The following is a 14,475-nucleotide window of genomic DNA, read 5'->3' on the forward strand; positions in this document are numbered from 1 at the left end:
TTGAGTTGTTTAACTAATATTGATGGTGTATTAGGCCTCTTTTAATTGATGAATTCGGCATCTTTATTAAGTTAATTTTGCAAACAGACTGGGGATACTTAATTTATCCCCACCATTACCAACTTTCTTTAGTCTAGTCGGTACCATTCCGTGTAAATTAATGAATCACCCATTTTCGTTTATTTCATTTTCATCAATTCTACTTTTGTTTTCAACCACCCTATCCCTCGTCCCTTCTCACTGCCCCATCGTCTTCCTCCTCTGCCCAACCAGTCTGCCTATCTATTTCCCTCTCCTCTTGACCTCTTTCCCCTCCCAGGACCTCCTCCACCCTATCTGTAGAAGTTTGGAACTCTCTTCCGCAAACGGCAATGGATACTAGCTCAATTGCTAAATTTAAATCTGAGATAGATAGCTTTTTGGCAACCAAAGGTATTAAGGGATATGGGCCAAAGGCAGGTATATGGAGTTAGATCACAGATCAGCCATGATCTTATCAAATGGCGGAGCAGGCACGAGGGGCTGAATGGCCTACTCCTGTTCCTATGTTCCTATCTTCTTCCCCCTCTCCCTGACCTCTTCCTCCTCCCCACATCCTCTTACCCCCACAACCCTTCCCCAGTCCTCTCCATAATCTCCTCTCCCCCCTCCATGCCCTATTCCTCTGTATTACCCCATATCTTCCCCCTCCTCCTCCTCAAGGTACTTGTGTCACTGGTTCCAACAATGCAGCCGCTTCCTTGAGCCTCCATCCCTGCTCTGATACCCTCCAGTGACCTTTGATTCTCTCTCTTTCTCTTCCCTCCCCCCCCACAGAACTCTAATTCTCATCCTCTGACCTCTCACTATACTGTACCCTCCCCCCTCCCTCTAACCCTGCTCTATCTTTCTTCCCCACCTTACCAGCCTCTACCCTGCCTCATCGTACCCACCCCTTCCACCCTATTTTTGCCCCCTATCTTCAGTCTTACCTCAGTCCTAGTCCAATTGCTTTCCACCCCCTAACCTACCTTGGCTTTAAGACTGCACTTAGTCTTGACTTTCCATGTGCAACGCCACGGGAGGTCGACTAGTAATTTCTTACGTTTATATATATTAAGAACATTTTCAAATGGTTAAAAATTAAATTTGCTATTTTCCATCATTTTTAAAAATAAATTTCTAGCCTGTTCTTCAAGTATGTCCTTGCCAAAGGGCTTTCCGTCAAAGAAGAAATGATAGTGAAGCAAGGAACCTTTGACGATCTTGATATCAGAAATAACAGCTCGATCTGCCTTTAAAAAAATGTCTTCAGGCAGTTCTGATAAGCTGTCACTAAGCTGCAGGTCAGGATGGAACCTGAGCAGTATGCGTGTGTGTATATATATATATATTATGCATCCATAAAACATTACATGTCATGTCTGTTTGCTACACACACTAAGCTCCTGGGTAGATATATTTGGCAAGTCTGTAAATAATGCAAATAGTCAGAAGACTTGCTGTACTGAAACAACTTTTAAAATAGAATTTCATTCAAATGGTCAGCAAGTAACTTACCAGTAAGTAACCTTGGGTGAAAAGTTTTCTGCTTCAAGGCACAAATTACATTTTCCCTTATCTATAAATTAACCAAGCATGCATTTGTTGCTTCAGGCATATGATATTTAAGCTGCAGAATAAATTCAAACCCTATGGAAGCATTTTAAACTGTTTTACTTTTTAAAAAAAGTACAAGGGTAAAAGTCAACCACTTAGCAGCAATGGGGGGAGGGGGTGGAAATAAGTATACTTGTGGTATTTTATTAACTGTGGTTGTGAAAGAAATTAAACCTCCAAAACTCAAATAGAAATTTCTCTCCACTAACGTAGTGAATCATCTAGGGACATTGTCCCTTCATGAAATTTGCACCACGTGGGGTCTGGTGACCCTTTTCTACTCCAATGTGTCTAATACTTTGCTCTGTGTTTTATGTTTTGAGTTTAGGGGGCATCACTGAAATCCCATGAATAGAGAAAACAGAAATATCTACAGTAAACAAAATAACTCCAAGTTGTATCAGGTTGGAACTCTGTGGAAATTGGATTTATTTTCCAGAATAAGGCCATACTTTTGGTAGATAATCTGACTTATTCCATAATTGGTTCAACCTCCACACAGAATTAGCAGTATACCAAAAGTAGTGTAGAGACTGGTGGTGGCTCTGAGTACTGAACGCTTCAGGACAACCTCACCACAACAATACCAAAGTGTTCATCAATCCCAGCTCTCAAGGCAATAAGACTTAGTAAAAGCATGCAAACTCTTAAGAGGTAATTGCCTTGGATATAAGTCTCTGGAGGAACTCTTTGCATAATGGCTCAACTAGCTGCCACTGCACAAATAGATATGCTGGCTTTCCCAGTGGAACCTGCCCTTCCTTGGAATGAAACAAGATTGTTGCGCTACTCAATTTGAGTTAGGACCAGCCCGAGAGCAGAACACAACGGACATCAGTGGAACCAATGGTCTTTTTCTGCTGAGGGTTCAGAAACTACTCCTTCCGCCTCTGCTCAACAAATACCAGCGAGAATAGCTCTCTATGTACCTAATGAGTTGGCATAACTTTAAATTAAAAGATTCCTGACCCCAATCACCATATAAAACAGAAAGAAACAGACCATCATTCATCTTTGTTATTAATGAAATGTATACATTTAAATTAATTATAAAATGTGCATAGTGTGTTGAGCAGCTTAATTAATCACAAACATTGACAGCTTCTCCATGTAAACAGTCCTAAACTCAAACCAAAAAAATAAGTGCTCACACCTCGCTTCCAAATATTAGTACTTTAACAGTGAAAAAATACATTGTATAATTTCAATTCCACCTCACAATAAGGAAAACAAGAATTAAAATGTCACCCAGCAGTATCAGGATCTTTGTTTATCAATCTTTTAGGCACTTTGATGCATGAAGTAGCACCAGATTTCTCCCTTTTATATAGCACTAGTCAATCTCCTGTGGCATCGCACACAGTAAATCAGAGAATATGGTCGTTCTCATCTGTGTATGATATCGTTGTATTGCTGATTCTCTGTCTTTTCGCTTCTACTCCCCACTCCCCCCCACCACACCCCGTCTCTCTCTGCTTTGATGCTTCTTCCTCCTTAACTTGTCTTTTTGCTTCTCGTCGTCCTCTTCTGTTTCTCTCTGTCTTCCTTTTATCCTTTTGGGTGGAGTAGAAGGATATGCTGATAGGGTTGGATTAAGTAGGGAGGGAGGTGGCCCGTGTGGAGCATAAACACCGGCACCTGTTGGGCTGAATGGCCTGTTTCTGTGCTGCACATTCTTTGTAAAATGTAATCATGTTAAGGTAAAATTTGTATTTTTAAAAATTACATTTTTGTTTAAATCCTTAATTTGGACATTAGAAACTTCAGTAGAAAAAAGTGGCCAGACTGCACAATCTCAGGCTGATATATACTTACTCGTAAATAGTGGTATAAAGTAGTGGGGAAGTGCCTGTGGAGATGAGGGTTTATATTAGCTAGCCTTAGTAAGATCTCAGGTTTCATTAAAAAGAGCAAATACCAACCTAATGCTATATTTCTGCCAGCTTTGCTCTTTTTTTTTTCCTTTACCACCATTTGGAATGGAAGGGAAAGAAGCTCCTCAGCTGTAGGAGTTCTTAAAGTAGCAAAAACTTAAAAATAAATAAAATCAGTATTTGCAATTTGTTTTAGTACAATGTTAATTTATTCCCCTTTTTTTGATTTGATTTTTCATATTTATTTTTTAAAAATTGGGGGAGGGATTTTTAACTCCTGCAAATGTTTGTTTTCATAGCGTTTCAAATACTGTTGTTTCGTGGGTTAGGTGATACAAGATGAAAACAGAATGCTGGAGATTAGCAGGTTCCAAAGCCATGTGTGCAGACTTTCACTCTTACCCGTCAAGGACCAGGGACAAATGCCTCAATTTCCTGTGAATCAGCTCGGTGCCATCTGCAACAGCCACACCTGCAGGCAAACTGCAGCACAGGAATGGCATTTCTCTCAATTGTTAAGCTTGTGGCTCCTTGTTGCCAAGCACTGTTGCATGACACAGCTGTCTGATGTCACCGCACTGCTGAATTTCCCCAAAGTATAAGAAGTCAATGGTGGCTGCTATATGCCCAACCTGGAATCCATCGTGGATGTCAGTAAGCTTCCATGGTTGCATTAGTGGTTTGATGTGTAAAGTCCTTGCAAGATGCAAGTGTGGCAAGGCTTTCCATTGTAATGGGAGCCCTGCTGAAGTAAGGGTATACACGAGATGCAATGAAAGAATTTCAAGGTTGCGTGAGGGCTTGGCATGCGAGGCTAGTACATGTGCGACAGGTTAAAACGCAACATTTTGCAGAATGACCTTGCCAGGTTCCTTACAGTATGCCATCTTCTCTTACATCTGTTCCCAGATCCTGTAGATACTATAAACAGCATTCAGCCTGCCTGCCCCTTCTGCCAGGCATGATGTACTGCTTTCTCGTGGAGAAGGTGTTCTCCTTGTACTCAATTCATTCAGCTGTATGTCCACTTCACCTGCCATCAAACAGGGGGCTGGGTTCTATGCCATACTATCACTTGCCCACAGATTTTGCTTCTTGCCTCGAGATTGGGTTTGCATTTTGCCTGTCACTTTTCTGGCCCCCTTCCTACTTATAAAACATGAAATAATATTTGCTTCATATTCCACCACTTATCTTTAATTGTGCACATCCCTTTAACTTTGAGCTGATCAGAATTTGCGCATCCCCCATTAAGGTAGCTGCCAATGCAAGGCCAAGTCTGCGCGGGAAGCTTATGCTAATAATTCAAATCAGCTGACCCTGCAAAATGGGCCCAGTCATTTCAGTGTGCTAGCTTGGGCCATCTAACCATTCATAGCACAAATTTTGCTGGTCTTGCAAAATTGGGTTTTTTAGATCAACAGAGGGCATACTATTAACATTGTAAAATGATGCCAATTCATTTACATTAATTAATGAATAAAATTCAGTAAGTTAATTAGTGCTCTCCACATGAATCCCACACTGTGCACCTATACTGATCACTCTTGTCATCCAAGGAATGTTAACATTTTAAAAGGATTAATTTAAATGTAAAAGCAGAGACAATGGTTCCACATCACTGACAATATGGAGCTGTGGGGATTGTAGTTGTAAGGCCACCACCAAATCTCAAGTTTCAGCTAAATGATGAAAGATGTGGGAAATTAACTTAGAGGGAAAAGACGCATCCAGCTGTTGAGGTCTCTAGTGAGAAAACAGTACATCATTCTGATAAATCGGAGTAGGATGTTAGTAACATTGTTAAATATATACACCAATCAGCAGAAAATGAACTGCCCTCAGTTACAAGACAGATTGTATAGTCTGGGGTTGTTTTCTTTGGAACAAAGGAGGCTGAGGGGCGATTTAATTGAGGTATATAAAATTATGAGGGCCTTAGATAGAATGGATAGGGAGGACCTATTTCCCTTAGCAGAGGGGTCAGTGACCAGGGGGCATAGATTTAAAATGATTGGTAGAAAGATTAGTGGGGAGCGGAAGAGAAAATTTCTCACCCAAAGGGTGGTAGCGGTCTGGAGCTCATTACCTGAAAGGGTGGTAGAGGCAGAAACCCTCAACTCATTTAAAAAGTACTTGGATGTGCACTTGAAGTGCCGTAACCTATAGGGCTGCGGACCAAGTGCTGGAAAGCGGGATTAAGCTGGATAGCGTTTTTTCGGCCGGCATGGACATGATGGGCCAAATGGCCTCCTTCTGTGCTGTAACTTTCTACGATTGGCTTCAGATTTATTTGGTCTGAGTGAACTTTTTAGGATCAGAATTTCTTTTCAGCACATACTTCTACACATCTACTAGCATTAAAAACTGGCAATAACTGTGACTATAATTCAAAGGATACAGTTATTTTATACATTGTTATGTTCATTTATTGAGACAATAAAGACGATGCACAGATATGAACAGCTTTTGCCCCACTTGCAGTAAAGCATCACATATTTATAGTTACATCTGACTACAGGTCACACCACTTGTCATTGCAGATTAATTTTTAGATGACACCAGAACTTTATTTTAGTTTTTACATGGGGTAAGTGGCTTGTTGTTAAGGGTAATGGTTAGAACAGAGAATAAATTAAGGATGTGTTTACTGTTCTTTTCACAATAACTTGCAGCAAAACAACTGTAGCTATGGGAAATGTCCAAATACGTCATAAGATTCAGTTTTTGGAGTATTTAAAAAGGTAAACAAATGACTTAGAGACTCCAGCGCAATAGAGTATTTTTTAAACAAAACGGGCCAGGACCTACTCCGTTAATGGTAGGGCGTTGGGGAGAGTTATAGAACAAAGAGATCTAGGAGTACAGGTTCATAGCTCCTTGAAAGTGGAGTCACAAGTGGATAGGGTGGTGAAGAAGGCATTCAGCATGCTTGGTTTCATTGGTCAGAACATTGAATACAGGAGTTGGGATGTCTTGTTGAAGTTGTACAAGACATTAGTAAGGCCACACTTGGAATACTGTGTACAGTTCTGGTCACCCTATTATAGAAAGGATATTATTAAACTAGAAAGAGTGCAGAAAAGATTTACTCTGATGCTCCTGGGACTTGATGGTTTGACTTTAGACACAGACATCAAGACACAGACATCAAGTTTTTACAGAGCGCATTTAGACACAGACATCAAGTTTTTACAGAGCTGCAAGAAAGCAGACAAGATCCCGAAAGGACTCCAGATCACGAACCCACTCATGTCCACATACAACTCGGATTACGCTGAGAGACTCTGCCGCCGTACCTCTCGCACACTCCGCAACCATCTCATACACCAACTCTACAGCAGACGCCACAACCTCGAAACCAAGATAGAGTCCATACTCTCAACCTGTACTCAGGACATAGCAGACCAGCTACGTTATACCGCCAAACAGACGAGGCAACGGAACTACGCTGCCTACATGAAAACCAAGAGCAGGAAGCTTGAGAAACTCGGCATCACCACCAGCAACGACCAAGCTTCCCCTGGTACCACGGTTGCAACCACAGGGAAGAACAAATGTTATCTATTTTTAATATAATGGGTCATTTGCTGGCTTTCTCTGCCTTCCGGATGTTTCTGCCTCTCTCTGTTTTTTTTTCCTGTTTGTTTTTTTGTTGAATGTGTATTCGGGGGTTCTGCAGGTGACACCTCTCTGTCTGAACACAGTGATTGCCTTGGCAACGGGCAGTTGCAGGGGCAGTCTGTAAACACCATGTATTGTTCTGTGATGTATAAATGCGTAGACTTCAAGGAGCTCCTGAACATTTACCTGACGAAGGAGGAAGCCTCCGAAAGCTTGTGAATTTAAAATAAAATTGCTGGACTATAACTTGGTGTTGTAAAATTGTTTACAATTGACTTATAGGGAGAGGTTGGATAGACTGAGACTTTTTTCCCTGGAGAGTAGGAGGTTTAGGGGTGATCTTATAGAAGTCTATAAAATAATGAGGGGCACAGATAAGGTAGATAGTCAAAATCTTTTCCCAAAGGTAGGGGGGTCTATAACGAGGGGGCATAGATTTAAGGTGAGAGGGGAAAGATACAAAAGGGTCCAGAGGGGCAATTTTTTCACTCAAAGGGTGGTGAGTGTCTGGAACGAGCTGCCAGAGGCAGTAGTAGAGGCGGGTACAATTTTGTCTTTTAAAAAGTATTTGGACAGTTACATGGGTAAGATGGGTATAGAGAGATATGGGCCAAATGCAGGCAATTGGGACTAGCTTAGTGGTATAAACTGGGCGACATGGACACGTTGGGCCGAAGGGCCTGTTTTCATGTTGTAAACTTCTATGATTCTATGTTTCTATAAGTTGGTGATCATAGCTCTGATATTGACCTGAATAACGTAATGCAATTTTAAGGTCCCAAAATATGGTACAATACTGTAAAAACAGATTTTATTTTGTTATTTTTCCCATTTCTGCCAAAACAGCACATGTTTTGGCACATCATACATATTGATTTATCAAAAACATCAATTTGACATTTTTAAAAATTCAAATGTTGAATGGTATTGAATAATGAAAAGCTTGCAAACTATTACATTATGACAGAGCTGGTTGCTTGCCTATCATTTTTGGAATGATTTTCTCTTCAATTAAATGAGCTTAGGAAGTCTCAATGCAGGTCCCACACCACAAAACTAGCTGTAATTCAGCACAAAATTGACAATCTTACTCCAAAAGGCTACAAGGTGGCTACTGTGGCAAATGGAAAATGTCACACTGGTGCAATATGGATGCTTTCTCTATGGAGCTCAGGGATATTGTTGGGGAAGAAGAGGGAGTTTTATTCTGCAGCTAACTTTGCTGTACCTGACCTGGGACTATTTGATGCTAAGGCTAGGTCCCATTCCCCAGAAAGAATCTTAGTCATTAACCATGTTAAAATCTCATTACAGTCAAATTATGTTTGGAGTGCTAGGAGGTTACTGCAGGCTGAGATGCTAAATGGTGATGAGTTGAGTCTGAGTGGCAGCCAAAATGGTGAAATAGCCGAGAGCTGTGATCAGTCTTTTACAGCATTGGATGGAGAAGTAAAGTGAGGCCTTGATACTTCAGGAAAATTCAGCTTAAAATAATTAAAACAGTTCATGGGTTTCTGAAGTGGAATTAATTTGATTTGATGGCTGTTCAAACATGGTGTTAATCTGAATCTGGAATCATAACCCATGTATTACTACAGCTTTCAGTGCTGCACCTAGGTATTCATTTGTAATTTTAAAAAGCATTTACCTTTTCCCACCTGCCCTACTGCCATTCATCAAGAGGTTCCCTGTTAACTTCTGACATTTCTGGAGAAGATGACAAAATAGTTTCTGAACTTTGAAAACTAGACTCCACTAAGTGTACACCACATCAGGTGAATTGTACAGAGGGCATTTGGATGTTACAAAAGCCCATGATACTTTTTGAAGAGACCTCAGAATATAGGCTTGAACTGAATTTTTAGGTCTCCCATTTTCAATGGTTAAATGAATTAATTACCATTAGTCGGAGAACCTTCTCAGCAACATTGTGCTGCTGACTAAAACAGTGACAAGGAAAATTGAAAAAAAAATCATTTGCAGTGGAATGTGGTTAATTTTGAGTTTTTGTGATTGTCATGCAGATAAAGTACTGTGTTGAAGGATGGTGCAATCTTTGGATTCCTACATTGTGATTGGCCCTTGTATCGTTTTTTAACCTCTGAGATTTGAATTGTATCTTACACCAAAGGGAGTTCTTGGGTATTAAATAGATCTGTGCTTAACTGGATGATAATGCTTTTGGGTAGCACAGCACATTGGAGCACCATGGCATGGCAGTGTTGGAGCGCAGGTTTGATAATGGTTTCACCCCCCCCCCCCCTCCCCTGAGTTTCTGAATTCCTGATTTCATCTGCAGGTCCTTGTTTGCCATTTCAGGTGGACAGAAAGGATCCTATGGCACTATTCAAAGAAGAGCAGGGGAGCGCTCCAGGTCTCTGGGCCAACATTTATCCCTCAACCAATACCACTAAACCATATTATCAGGTCATTTATCTTATTCCGTTTTGTGGGATCTTGCTGTGCATAAATTAGCTTCCGCAATGCCCTACATTACACAAGTTATTATATTTCAAAAGTACTTCATTAGCTGTGAAGTGCTTTGGGACGTCCAGAGTATGTGAAAGGCTGCTGTATAAATCCAAATTCTTTTTCCCTTACTTCTTTTCGTTGCAACGTATATGCTAAACCCATTGAATTAACATCCAAACAACTTGGATGAAAAAGGGTACTAAAAAGGGAAAAACCTAAGATATTAAACAATGCACAAATTTAAGATATTGCCAGGAATGTGCTCAGAGCTGGAAGTGCGAAGTTACAGCAGCACAGTGGGAGGAGCTCCGAGGAAATTCCTGGCCACGAACGTCAAAGTCAGCATTGCCAAAGAACTATTATAATAAATTGAATTTGGCATGTCCACAAACCCAATATGAATGCATTTTCATTGCAGTACAGTGAACTGAAATTTTCAGTGCTGCATATAAAAAAATCTCATTGGGTTTGAATAGTAGTTGTGGAATACGAGCATATATAAAGTGAAAGCAATATAATATTTATAGTGACATGACTTTGGTAAAGAAACATCATGTACTGTGAAGGGCTATTTCTCAAATAAAAACATTTAATTAGCATGGCTCTCTATTTTGTTTGCTATTATTCACTACAAACTACAAATTACGTATTTAAATAAAACTGTGTTTTAAAACAATGGTAATACTGCATTTCAAATATAGACTGAAAACAGCAAGGTCTAGGTTACTGTATTTTAAATTAAATAGCTGATGCAAAGCGACAGTGAATGACAGTAAATTTAGCAGTAACCACAAACACTTAAAAGGGACTACAGCTCTAAGATCTAACCTATTACAATAAGAGGAAAGCAAATCATTCTGGAAAGTTACGGGATACAAGACTAGAAATTTTATCCAAAGTCACTGTTACATTGACCTAGAAGACATTTATTCTAATATGTATATATCAAGTATGACAGAACTCCTTGCGGCAAACAGCCATCCTATAGCTCATCTCCACTTGCACAAAATAACTCAGTTTCAGTTAAGTTTACGAGAATCTGAATTCTGCAATTTTTGAAACTACGTCAGTACAAGAATATGAAATGATAGCCTGTGTGACACAGCTAGTTAAAAACGTGGGTTTTTCTACATATGGGATCATGTCTCAGCTTAGCCCACGGTGTTGGAATGAAAGTCGTCTCTCTCTCTCTCTGATGGTTGCAAATGTATATGAAGTATTTTTGGACAGTTCAACGTGATAAATAGTGGGTGTGAGTTCACATTGCAACCATACAATGCACCTGGAGTCACTGCCAGAAGTTTAATGATCTTACCAGGTGAGCCAATGTAAGAGAACCCACCATTACCTTCCATTAATGCAGTGCACTTAGCACACATGGCACTTCTCCTTCACACCGTCTTAAAATACATTCAGTGCTATCCAGCAATGCCCATTATGCAGCAGGGTACACAGCATCGCCAGCCTTAACCTGGAACTGTTCCATCACTCACATCCCCCCCATCTAATGTAGCTTCATGATGCATGTACATGTATTGACACCCACTACAGGCTGCGTGCAGATAATTAAGTATTATCCCTCAACCACCACCACCAAAAGCAGATTAACAGGTAGTCAATCTTATTGCTGTTTGTGGAACCTTGCTGTGCACAAGTTGGCGGTCATGTTTGCCTACAGAACAACAAGTGACTACAATTCAGAAGTAATTCATTGGTGAAATATGTAAATAAACAAGAATGCAATTCTGCACAGTGCAATAGGTTCAGTGGTCCTATAAAGTTTAAAAAAGGAAATTCTTAGAAAACATAAAGAAAGTTTATTATAAAAGTACACCAATCAAGAAACGATCAACATCAAAGCAAGTAACTTACTGAACATCAAGATGCCATCATAATGGCACCCAGACACATTAGCAATAGTCCCACCTATTAGTTCAAATTTCAATATATAACTGCAATCTAAGCACACATTCTTTAATGTAGTTAGAGCCAACTAGCCAGATATCAGTGAACTAAACAACAAAACGATATTAGGATGGATGCATTTGTTAGGCTTATTCTAGCTGTTGTAATTTGATAAGTTTGCATAGTATATACATACAAATATGAACTGGGGCTAATGGCCCTGTGAACCTGCGCAACTAGTTTACACCAATGTTGACATGTATGTATATTATGAAATGGATCCATTGTATTTCTCCCCAAATCATCCTAATTATAGGCGATCTGTGATTTGGATGAATCATTTTAATATATGTGTACTTTCACAGTGCGAACTTGCACCGCTTGGTAGGTTCATGGTTCAAGAGCAGAGGTTGCTGGCACGAGTAACCCTTCATCAGAACTGAAAAAAATTACAGACGAGCAGCATTTAAAAAGGAACAGATTAAATGGAAAGGGGAGGTAGAATGACTTATCAAGTGCTTAGATGGAAAAGAGGAGATGGTTAAATGGCTGAAGTGATATTAACATGGGATGATAGGAAGAAGCATAACAAAAGATATTAATAACATCTAAGACACACACAGAATGTGTGACGAGTTGAGGTGGTTGGGAATAATGTAGGTCTGAAATGGAAACAGAAAAATCTGGCAAAGTGGAACAGAATCAGGCAGTTTGAGGAGAGGAAAAAAAGCAGCTGACACTGAAGGCGCAGGCTGGCCCGTCTGCACGGTGTTCCAATAGATGCTCCCCACCCCAAGTGGCAACCCACCTCGCCCTCAGAAATGCCAACATATCCGTTCCAAATCACCACCACCTCCTGCCGTGGGAGAAGCTGACTGACCTGCTGAGTGCTTCCAGCATTTTCTATGTTTGTTTCAGACTTGCAGCATTTGCAGTTTCTTTGGTCTTTACTTGCACTGTAGTGAAACTGACCTCTATTGCAAATTGAGAATGTTCACATATACACATTGATACCTATAGTTAATAAAGCTATTTCAAATATCCAGGCTCTATCCATTTTCCATCCTGCCCTAGCCTATCTTGTAATTCCAGCCAACAGAAGGACTTTGCAAATAATTTTGTGAAAGACTGCAATCTGGCAAAAAAAAATAAACTGACCAAAAATACGACAACAAGTGAAACCTTGCCTCCACTATTGTTTAACTGTGATAACAGCAGTGTGAAGCGTGAGTCCCATTAGCATGCCACAGAACTGGACTTATTCCCAAATTTTAAATGACTTACCTCTGGGTATTTCATCTTCATTGTTCTGTGCAGTTCTCTGAAACGACTGTACCGTCGAAACACGGTCCAAGTTTCATCCAGGATGGTTATCTAACAGAAAACCTAACGTTATTTATTCTTGCAGAATAGCAATGTGTAAACTCATTTATTTGACTGTACAATCTGAATTATAAAGTTAGATTTTCAATTATATCCTAGCAAAATCAGTTTCATTCTGAATACTGCACAGCTCCTTTATGAAGCCTCAAATTTACTTGGCCATACCTATTATAATTATTTTCCCATGTGAAATGCATTGTATGTATAACTGTGTAAAAGCCACCAAGGAATTGGCCAAAATAAATTAACTTTTCAAACTGGCGAAAGTCCAAATGCATTTTTATTTATTTGTCTCCTCTGTTTTCTACTGAAGACATTGATTTTCTGAGATTTGGCTGCATAGGTGCTGGCAGCCCTCCAGTACTTCAATGAAGTGGCTACTCTTCATGTGTGAACCATCAAATGTTAGCAATCTATTCAACTGCAGAACTTCACAACTGAGTCCAATCTTGTCCTCACTTTGGAGTAGATTTTAAACTTGTCACCTGGGTATAAAGCTGACGTTACAGATTGGCTACCCGTTGTAGAAAGCAGCCAATTTTGTTTTCTATTGATTTTGAACAGGCAGCTGATCTGTAAGGCTAGTTTTATACCCAGGTAGCAAGTTGAAAATCTACCACCTTATGTCCACACAGGCATCTTTTCCAGCAGGGAGTTAAGTGATTAGGAGCTGGAACTTTTTCTGACTTTTTTCCTCCTTAGTCCAGAACACTAAAGCTAACTGTCGGGCCCCAAACTACTGCCCCTAGGTGAGATCACCTAACTCAGCAAGTCCAAGAATGGAACCTGGGACCTTTTAGTTCATATGGCTCAGCATCACATTATACTGTACATTTATCCACCAAGCCATCAGGAGGAGCTATATTTTAATCAATAAGGCAAATAAACCATTTATCAACAGGTTACTAAAGGGCATTTTACTGATACCAAGTAAATGTTGCAAGAAGGAAACAACAACAATTATTATGAGCAAAACATAACTGCAGTGCACTTATTTACATTTGGGACTGAATTGTGCAATAATGTGTTTTTTGTTATATAAGTCTGGTGCATCATTTGAACCAGCACCATCTTTTCATATAGATTGCTGTAAATCACAGCATTTAGATTTTGTAAGAAAATTTTGTAAGTAAGAAAATAGTAATGGAGAATATAATGGGACTTAGGATAGACAAATCTCCAGGACCTGACGGTTTCCACCTTAGGGCATTAAAAGAAACAGGTGGAGAAATTGCAGATGTTTTAGTTATATTTTTCCAAAGCTCAAGATTCGAGAATTATGCCTTTGGACTGGAAATTTCAAATGTCGCTCCATTATTTAGGAACATAGGAACAGGAGTAGGCCATTCAGCCCCTCGTGCCTGCTCCGCCATTTGATAAGATCATGGCTGATCTGTGATCTAACTCCATATACCTGCCTTTGGCCCATATCCCTTAATACCTTTGGTTGCCAAAAAGCTATCTATCTCAGATTTAAATTTAGCAATTGAGCTAGTATCAATTGCCGTTTGCGGAAGAGAGTTCCAAACTTCTACAACCCTTTGTGTGTAGAAATGTTTTCTAATCTTGCTCCTGAAAG

At 39.9% G+C, this 14,475-nt stretch overlaps 1 protein-coding gene across 1 annotated transcript in view; it reads right to left on the reverse strand.

Moving 5' to 3' along the window:
* The window catches only part of kif16ba (kinesin family member 16Ba), a 149,679-nt gene that overhangs the window by 28,325 nt on the left and 106,879 nt on the right, over positions 1 to 14,475 (reverse strand). Inside the window, exon 24 of the mRNA XM_067989469.1 lies at positions 12,798 to 12,887. Within this exon, the coding sequence (XP_067845570.1) occupies positions 12,798 to 12,887 (90 nt within the window). The remainder of the gene's footprint in view (positions 1 to 12,797; positions 12,888 to 14,475) is intronic.

Source organism: Heptranchias perlo, chromosome 8 (genome assembly GCF_035084215.1).
Source record: "Heptranchias perlo isolate sHepPer1 chromosome 8, sHepPer1.hap1, whole genome shotgun sequence".
Taxonomy (NCBI): domain Eukaryota; kingdom Metazoa; phylum Chordata; class Chondrichthyes; order Hexanchiformes; family Hexanchidae; genus Heptranchias; species Heptranchias perlo.